Source organism: Neopsephotus bourkii, unplaced genomic scaffold (assembly GCF_033783945.1).
Source record: "Neopsephotus bourkii isolate Nb327-2 ecotype Australia unplaced genomic scaffold, CSIRO-AGI_Nbou_v1 NB_659, whole genome shotgun sequence".
Classification (NCBI taxonomy): Eukaryota; Metazoa; Chordata; class Aves; order Psittaciformes; family Psittacidae; genus Neopsephotus; species Neopsephotus bourkii.
This window is the reverse complement of record NW_026901158.1, coordinates 10,035,651-10,044,767: the sequence shown is the minus strand read 5'-3', so window position 1 is coordinate 10,044,767 and position 9,117 is coordinate 10,035,651. Positions and strand designations below refer to the sequence as shown.

Genomic DNA, 9,117 nt, shown 5'->3' with positions numbered 1-9,117 from the left:
AGGGCTGTCCTGGCCCGGCATTGTACTCTCCTGGCCCTTTGATCACACCAGCCCCCCATCAGGCTGATACAATCTCGTCTCCTCCTGGTTTCAGCAGCCCCAGGGTGGCTGGTGGGTGCTGACTCACCGGCCAAGCACCTGGGCACCCTTGGGGATGCTCAGCTCAAAGCCACCCATCATCATCACCATTATCATCAGGACCATGGCAGCATCGCAACCCGAATCACCCGGGACTGCCCCAAGGCTCCCCCATTTGGACACCCAACCTTGCACCCTCCTCTCCAAATTCATCCTTTACTCTCAGGGCCCCGCAGCCTCTCACAGCATGCTCAGGCTTTTTGGGGAGCCCTGAGCCAAACATGGATCCTCCCAGGAAGACCCCCGGCTCAGGGCATCACAGCAGCAGGAGCCCTTTGTCCCTTGAGGAGTTGTGTCCTCATCGCATCCTGGCATGGAAGGAACATTGGTCCTGGGACACCAGGTCTGTGCCGCAGACAGCCCAGGACAGCCCGGGGATGGGTGCAGGCTCTGTTTAGCCCCAGCACATCCATGCCTCAGGTTCCCCAGGTGTCCATCAGCAGGAGGAGCAGCCAGGGTGTTCAGGCACCGCGGTGATGCAGGTGATGCCCAAAGTACAGCCGGGCTCTGTAACACAGAGGCCTTTTAATTCTTCCCTTGTGAGGTGCCCAGAGAAGCTGTGGCTGCCCCATCCCTGGCAGTGTTCAAGGCCAGGTTGGACACAGGGGCTTGGAGCAAGCTGCTCCAGTGGAAGGGGTCCCTGCCCGTGGCAGGGGTTGGAGCTGGAGGAGCTTTAAGGTTCCTTCCAACCAAACCCATTCTGTGACAGAACTGGACCAAAATATCCTCCTATGAACTTCCCATCCTGTCCACCCAGACCAGCTGCAGCCAAGCAAACTGTGGTGCCATGGAAGAGCTTCAGCGTTCCTTCAAGACATGCGGCTTCTGAAGCTGAACACGCTGCCCAGACCTTTGATGGACCCAGGGTGAAGACTGGGGCTGGCTCTGACCAGAGGATCAAGGTGAGATTGCTTCGGGCATGAAGCTCAAGAGCACCCAGCACAGCCCCAACTGCTTCTCCATCATCTGCCACAGAGAGGGTGGGTGGACAGTGAATGAGGCACCATCTGCAGTCATGCTCTCTTAAAATCTGATCTCCACTCCAAACCAGCCTCAGAAGGGTGCCCTCAGCAACAGGACACGCAGATGTGCACCCTGTCCTCCCCAGCCTGCTGCCACATCAGCAAGCTGGGGAAGCCGGACACATTTCTTTCTCCTCCTTCCTTTCTAGCAGGATCTCACTCCTGGCTGTGTTAGACCAGAGCTGGGCCTGAGTCCATCCTCCTGAAGCTGGCTGGAGGCTCTGCTCCAAATATGTGGCCAAACCCAGCCACTGGTGCACAGTGACCCCACACAAGAACTGGGGACCTCTCACAGCCCCCCCAAAATCGCCCCATTGAAATGTAGGGGGGGGGCATACACTGAGAACCCCTACTGACTCCCTCCACATCCCCCAGCTAAAACCATCACTGCCACAATAGGCCCTGCTCCTACAAAGGGGACGGTTCAAAGTCAACGTCTCCCTTCCCCTCTGCCTGTATATGAAAGGGAGCAGGAATGCGTTTGAGGCCTGTGGGGCTGGGGGGGGGCTTCCTGGGGGGATGGAGAGAAAGAGCAGGTTGGCAGGAGGAGGGGGTCCAGCCCGGGAACAATAAATCAAAGGGAAGGGGAGTTACTGCCCAGCCAAGGATCTTCTGAAACCCGGGGCCGCAGCGGGAGCCCGGGAGGAGCAGGGTTGATGGCTGCCATCGGAGTCCCGCAGAGACACTTCCTCTGCCCGCGGCATCCCGGGTAGCACGATGCAGCACAGCCCAGAGCTGCTCTGCCCTGGGCACGGCTGAGGCCAGCACCCGCACAGACGGAGCCTCACCAGGGCACGGCAGGGGTGAGTCCCCCAGTGGGTCCAGCAGTCCTGTCAGTGTTGCCCATGTCCCCTCATGGCTGCCCACATCGTTTCAGGATTGCCCACATCCCCACTGACTGGCTTTTTACATCCTCTTGTCTTGTTGCTGGGGCTGCTCAGCATCACACACCCTCCGCAGAGCAGCCTGGCACATACGCCACCAGGACTCAGCATGGAGCTTTAACTGATTCCAGCTCAGCCACTTGGTTGGTTTTTATTCTTTTTCTCCCTTATACATCCATCAAGCAGAATTCATCCTGCCCCGAGGAGCTGTGGCTGCCCCATCCCTGGCAGTGTTCAAGGCCGGGTTGGACACAGGGGCTTGGAGCAAGCTGCTCCAGTGGAAGGGGTCCCTGCCTGTGGCAGGGGTTGGAGCTGGAGGAGCTTTAAGGTCCCTTCCAGCACAAACCATTCCATGATTCCATAACTATTACAAGGGGGGCTGTTCTGCTCCTCCCATGTGCAGCGGTGCCGGAGGCTGCTGCTGGCACTACGGGTCCCAGCACTCCCAGGAGCCAAAGCAAGTGCTTCATAAGGAACACCAAGCGTCTTCCCCCAGCTGTCCCATCCCAGCGCCGGGGGGGAGGCTCCTCCAGCCTATCTCTGTGGCCTATCTCCAGTGCCAGACAGCAGCAGGCTGCCCCTAATCCGGGTTAATAAACAGGGAGCTGTGCTGGCAGCCGGGTCCTCACTCACCCTGCTCCGGCTGTGATCAGGGGTACCTGGGACCACCGGGCAGGAGCTGGGCTGGCAGATCCCAGCAGAGGCTTGATGGGGCAGCAGCGTCGGGATCGGGGAAGCTCCCAGTGCTGTTGGAGGAGGGAGGGAATGGGGAAATGGCTGCAGCTGGCCCTGATAGCGCCATTGTGAAGGGCAGTGTGAGGAAAGCCCTTAAGATAGAGAAAATATCAAGCGTGCTCCATTGTGGAGCAATGGGGCTGATAGCCAGGGCTGCAATTAGCTCCCCGGTGGCACACCCAGAGTTTTGGGGCCTCTCTGCCTGCAGAGGCCTCCAGGAAGGACATGTCATTGCCTTCCTCTGGGGGGGGGGGACAAAATGAAGCCAGTGGGAGTGAGAGGGAGCCGGGGAGCCCTCACTTTGCTCATGAAACATTCTGCAGGACACCCCACGGTTTGTGAGGCCGCAGCTGGGATCAGGTGTTGCAGAGGGGCAGGAGGAGACTGCCAAGCTCTCGTCCAGAGCGATGGCACCAGCATCCCCAGGACAAGGGGTTGCTGCGGCTCTGGGTAGGCTGCGCCCCCGCATCCCAGGCCGTGGCTGCTGCCCAGAGCAGTCCCGTTCCCTGCCCGCGCCTGGACCCGGCAACACTGGGATGCTCCCAGGTGAGGAGATGCTGGTGATGCTGCGCCAACACTGGGGGATGTGAATCCCACCGAGCACCCCGGAGCTGGGGCGGGGGGGGGGGGGGGGGGCTTTGCCCTTGGCCGCACATGGGGCGAGCGGAGCCGGAGGGGCACAAGACTCCGCAGCGGAGCACTCCCCGCCCCGCGGCCAGACGGGAAGGGGACAGACAGGTCCCAGCACCCAGCCCACCTCCCATCGCACCTGCCCCCCACCCTCAACCCCTGCCTGGGGGGATCAAGTTCACGCCCGACCCACCGGTGCGGGGCCAATGGGGCTGGGGTCCATTTCCATACGGGCCAGCACGGCCCCGCCGCTCTCAGAGGCCCCGGTGGCGCCGCAGCAGGGAGGCAGCGGCCGGCAGCCCCCACATGGAGCCCTAGGCCCGCGGGCAGCATGTTCAGCCCGGACGGGGGGCTGCCGGCCGCCCCCTTCGGCCTCCTGCCCGAAGCCGGCCCGCCCTTTCCCCGCGGCGGCTTCGACGGGGCGGCCGCGCAGCCGCTCTTCTTCCCCTTCGCCACCGAGCCCGAAGCCACCCGCGATCCGCCGCCAGCCCGCGCCTGGCTGCCCCCCCCCGCGGGGCCGCCCGCCAAGGCGGAGGCGCGCCCGGTCCGGCCCTGCAGCCAGCCCTCGCCCGAGCCCCGCACCGCGGCCTGCTGCGGGTCCACCTGGACCTCCCCGCCCTGGGCCGGGCCCGCGCCCCCTGGGGCCGCCGCCGCCCTGCCCGGTCCGCCCTTCCCGGGCCCCGCTGCCTTCCCCGGCCCGCAGCTCTGCCCCGCCGCCCTGCAGCCGGGCTCTGGGGGCTTGTCCGGGCTGGGCAGCAGCGGCAGCTCCAGCGGTGCCGCCAGCGAGGGCGGACACTCCAGCGACAGCGGCGACGAGGTGAGACCCGACGGGACGGGAACAGGCAAGGGCTGCCCTCCGCCCGGCCCGCCCCGGCATCCCTCGCAGGTACCGCGCTCCCATTTTCCTGCCCCCGATGCCGCTGCGGAAGGGCCTCGCTGCCGTAACGCGCCGTCGGGGCAGGGACCCGCTTGGCCGCTATCTGGCATCGCTGTTAGCGGGGACCCCGTCGGTGCCGTCCTGCTCGTCCGTCCCCTCCGTCGGGTACCCCCCTTCAAGTAGGCCCGACGATTCCTTCTTCCGCGGGTGAAACACTTCGGGGAGGCTGTTTTGGGGGGAGAAGGGCGGTTTGGGGGTCTAGGGGCAGCTTTTCTTGGTGCCGATCGCTCGATATACGCTGTGTCGACCCTGGCCTCGCTGCGGCCCGACGACGGGCAGCATCCCCTGGCCGCTCGTCCCGTGGCTTCGTGGGTACCGGGCCGGGCAGAGGCACCCCGGGTTTGGGCCGGGGGCAGCGGTAGTTCTCGTGTTTGGCAGTTGAGGTTTCGGTTTGGTTTTAGTGTTTTTAAGCCATAGCACAGTATTACCCCGTCCTCTCGGCCGGGCTCCGCTGGCGCGGCTGCTGCGGGGGTGATCGGAGCTCTGCCGGTGCGGGAGAAGTCCCCGCTTTGATGGGGGCTACGAGGAGCAGCTTTTCCCTGCTGAGGGTGGCCTCGTGGCGGGGATGCTCCGGGGTTCCTGCTGAGAAGTCCGGCAGGGATTCAAACCTAAGGCTTAGGTGGCAGGAGGGAGATCCGAGATTGCGCTGCCAATATGGAAATCGGGTAAAAGATTCCAACATGCGCCCGCAGCAGCTGAAGGCTGCGCTAAGGGAGGAAGGGAAGCACAAGGAAAAGCAGCCCTCCTGAAGGGAAGAGCTGGGTTGTGGCACGGACGTGTTGGGATCCAGCTGGAGTCATGGGCCCTTTCATCACTCGTTTCACTCGTCCGGGGCGCAGGGCTGCCCGGTCGGGAGGGCGGTGGGTGCGCAGAGCTCGTGGGGATGCGCCCTGGTACGGTGGAGCAGAGCTCTGAGTACTCCCGGACCCTCTCTCAGTCCTTGGACCACCCGAGGGGGGGAGCAGGGGGTACGCAGGGGGTGCTACGTACGGCAGGGTGGGGGAGACATTTTGGGATCCCTGAGCAGAGCCCTCCCCTGCCACCGGCCCCATCGCCCCCAACACCCCATTGCCCAGAGCTGGCAGCCGCTGGTGGGTGCCCTCCTGTCCCACACTGACCACCCCACATCGGCAGCCCACGGGCAAGGGCTGTCCTCGCTCAGCTTCTCTGTGCCCCCCTGCCAGGATGCACCAACATCGGAGGAGCTGGAGCAGTTCGCCAAGGACCTCAAGCACAAGCGCATCATGCTGGGTTTCACCCAGGCTGATGTGGGGCTGGCTCTGGGCACCCTCTACGGTGAGCACTCACTGGGGGGAAGGAAGAGGCCCTGGGGGGATGGCTGGGGGGAAATACCTGAATGCCTTATCAACCTGCAAAGGAGGTGGCAAGTATCAGCCCTGGGGCTCCTGTTAAGTACTTGCTTAAGCCCAGAAGGGTTTGAGAACAAGGAGCTGATTTTAAATGGCTGCAGCTGCTTCTATGACCGTGTTGCAGCAGTTTAACTTGGTGTTGTAGCATCAGGGAGAGTGCCTTGCCTTGTTCTCCATTCCGAGGGATGCTGGAGGGGGGCTCCGAGGGGACTGGTGGGGGGCTGGAGCAGTGTGTGATGTCCTGCCTGCCCGCGCAGGGAAGATGTTCAGCCAGACCACCATCTGCCGCTTCGAAGCGCTCCAGCTCAGCTTCAAGAACATGTGCAAGCTGAAGCCACTGCTGCAGCGTTGGCTCAACGAGGCAGAGAACACGGACAACATGCAAGAGGTGTGGGGCTGGGGCAGGCTGGAGCCAGGGTACTGCACACTCGTGAGCCCTCAAGCTGCAGCTTCTCCCTTTCTTTAGCATGAGATTTTGGGGAGGGGAGAGGAAAGGAGCGGCGGGTACTTTGTGCCATAGCAGCATCTCACTGCCAGGCACAGCTGGGCTCCTCCTTCAGCCCAGCTGTGGGAGGAACCACTGGGTATCGCCTGGTGCCAGTCTGGGGAGACCTCAAATCACCCCCCAGAAACCTTGTGGTCCCATCTTGGAGCAGGCAGGTCCTGCTGGAACCACAGATAGGCTGGAGATGCAGCTTGCTGCTCCCTGGGGGGGTGCAGAAAGACATGGCCATGTGCACCTCTACATCAGCTGCAGGCAGGGGTGGGACACTCAGCCACAATGGGGTGATGCTCAGTGGACAGTAACAAGGACAAAGCCTGTCCCCATCCTGCCTAGACACACGTGTGTCCATATCCTGGTGGGGACATCACTAGACTTGTGACCCAAGTGCATGGTTCCTCTCTCATTTTCAGATGTGCAATGCAGAGCAAGTGTTGGCCCAAGCCCGGAAGAGAAAGCGCAGGACCAGCATTGAGAACAACGTGAAGGGGACGCTGGAGAGCTTCTTCCGCAAGTGTGTGAAGCCCAGTCCCCAGGAGATCTCCCAGATTGCTGAGGACCTCAACCTAGACAAAGATGTAGGTTGGAGGAGTTTGGGGTGCGGGTATCCAAATGGCCATGGTTCCTAAGCACTTGCATCCAGCTGGTTCAACACTAGCAGCTGTGGGAGAGTGCCCATCCTCAGCCCTGTCCCAGGAGGAGCTGTGGCAGGGTTGGGGCTCTGCTGTGGAGATGCCACCCGCAAAAGGGTGTCCTTGTCACCCTCTCCCCCCTCACGCTGCCCTGTCTCCCCTCTCTTGCAGGTGGTCCGGGTCTGGTTCTGCAACCGGCGTCAGAAGGGCAAACGGCTGCTCCTGCCCTTCGGCAACGAGGCGGAGGGGGTGATGTATGACATGAACCAGCCCCTTGTGCCCCCCGCCCTGCCCATCCCGGTGACGTCCCAGGGCTACAGCCTGGCACCCTCCCCTCCTGTCTACATGCCACCCTTCCACAAATCTGAGATGTTCCCCCCCCCGCTGCAGCCCGGGCTCTCCATGAGCAACAGCAGCCACTGAGCCAGGGCTGCGCAGGCTCTGTGGGGCAGCTTTCCCCCGAGCAGGCTCAGGCACGGCCCCGCTCCCGCTCCGGGGCACTTGCTGGGGAGCGCAGGGCAGGGGAAGGGCTGGAAGCCTGGCACAGGGATGCCACCCGCTCCCTGCGATTGCTCCCAGCCCTTCCCAGTTAGGTGAATTTACTGGTTCCAGCAGCATCTGACCTCTCCTGGAGGGCAGCTGCCCCACTGCACCCTGCTGAAGCCATGTGTGCCCGGGATGCTGAGTGGAGCCATTTGTGCCCAGCTGAGCAGCTCCTGTGAGACCCAGAAAAAAGTGGGGTTTAGATGATTTGGGGGATGGGGGTGGTTTTATTTTGTTATTTTTTAATATTTTCTTTAATTTTTTTTGGTTGTAGTTCTTAAAAAGCCAAACTCTGTAGTGATTCCTAGTTTCCCAGCTTGACTCCTCCCTGTCACACAGAGCGGGGCTGGGGTGCTGTGCCCAGGGGCTTTGCCACCCTCACCCACTGGCACAACAGGGCTTCACCCATCCATGGGCAGGCTACTGCTGGGGTTTGCTTTGGGGGTGCTCAACATCACCCTGGATCCCCTGTGCCCTCTCCAGTGTGGTCCCTCTGCCCCAGCATGGCTGCCCCAAGGATCATCTTTTCGGGGGGGCTGATTCTGTCCTGTCTGTGCTGCGAGCACCCCTGTGCCTTTGAGCCTGCTGTAGTTGATGATGATTTCTATTTTTTCTTAATTATATTCCCTCTGACAATGAAATAAATATCGGTTCTTTGGGGCCTGAGATTAGGTTAACCCTTTCCTTGCCTCCCTTCAGCCCTGCTCCTGCCTGCTGCCAGCAGGCCGGCCTGGTTGGCTCTGGGGCAGCACTGTGAGGCTGGACCAGAGGAGTGCCTGTCACCAGCAACACACAGCTCTTTGCTGCCTGTAGGCCAGCCCACTACTAGGACAGCGGCAGCTTCTTGGGTTCCTCTTCCCCCCATCATCCTGCACCCCACTGGAGTTGCTGTTTTTCCATGGCTGCTTTTGGGAAGGGTGGGAATGCAGCAGTATCCTGATTGCAGGCTGCTCCAGCAAACACTGCACCTCACAGGGATATGGTGGGAGCTGCAGCACTCCAGGACCTGGAGTGGGCAGGGAAAGGTACAGGAAGTCTGGACTGCCCTTGCCATGGGGCTGCCAGTGTGACACTGTGGACAAGGGATGCTCCTGTGCATGATCCGACCATGGTGGCTGTGCCAAGTGGTGCCAGCCCAGGCAGGTCCAGGTGAGCATCAGGGGCTGAGCTGTTTGAGCCTGGGGGTGCCAGACCAGCTAGGAGAATCGAGCATCTGAGAAATGACACCTTGCTGTTCACTGCCATGGCCTCTGCAGTCTGGTTTGGCACCAGGCTGTGCTCCTGTAGGGAAACTGGCTTTGGAACAGGCTGCCCAGGGAATCATCCCTGGAGGTGTTCACAAACCATGTCAGCGAGGCCCTCAGTGACATGGGTTAGTGGTGGCCTTGGCAGTGCTGGGGAGCAGATGGACTTTATGGTACCAAAGGTCTTTTCCAATCTGCTTGAGTCTATGATTCTAGGAAGTCTCTGAAAAGCCCCTTCCTGTGTTCGGCTACCAGTAAAGGGGTCTGGCCCCAGCCTTGCTGCCATGGCCCAGGCAGGAGTGGGGACCCTGCGGAGGCTGAGGTGTACACACCAGGCAGGATGCCAGCCCTATGTGGTGGGATCCCCTTGGCTTGCCCTGTGTCCCCACTAGCTCCCCAGTGCCCTGTGCTGCCTGCTGGTGCTGGTGCTGCTGCACAGTTGGTAGCAGGATGCCTGGGAAGGATGTCACCTCTGAGCTT

General features: G+C 61.8%; 1 protein-coding gene across 1 annotated transcript; it reads left to right on the top strand.

The window, feature by feature from the left end:
- The first annotated feature begins 3,740 nt into the window (after positions 1–3,740).
- LOC133211740 (POU domain, class 5, transcription factor 3) lies at positions 3,741–7,580 on the top strand. Its single transcript, XM_061352321.1, has 5 exons — positions 3,741–4,226; positions 5,531–5,642; positions 5,974–6,104; positions 6,632–6,796; positions 7,022–7,580. The coding sequence occupies exons 1-5, from the start codon at positions 3,741–3,743 to the stop codon at positions 7,271–7,273; spliced, it is 1,146 nt and encodes a 381-aa protein (XP_061208305.1). The 3' UTR covers positions 7,274–7,580.
- Positions 7,581–9,117: the final 1,537 nt, after the last annotated feature.

Excerpts from the sequence above, each read along its gene's own strand:
- LOC133211740 (XM_061352321.1), top strand. The coding sequence starts at position 3,741 with ATGTTCAGCCCGGACGGGGGGCTGCCGGCCGCCCCCTTCGGCCTCCTG. Across the intron at positions 4,227-5,530 it reads CCAGCGACAGCGGCGACGAG|GATGCACCAACATCGGAGGA; the intron begins GTGAGACCCGAC and ends CCCCCCTGCCAG. Across the intron at positions 6,797-7,021 it reads ACCTCAACCTAGACAAAGAT|GTGGTCCGGGTCTGGTTCTG; the intron begins GTAGGTTGGAGG and ends CCTCTCTTGCAG.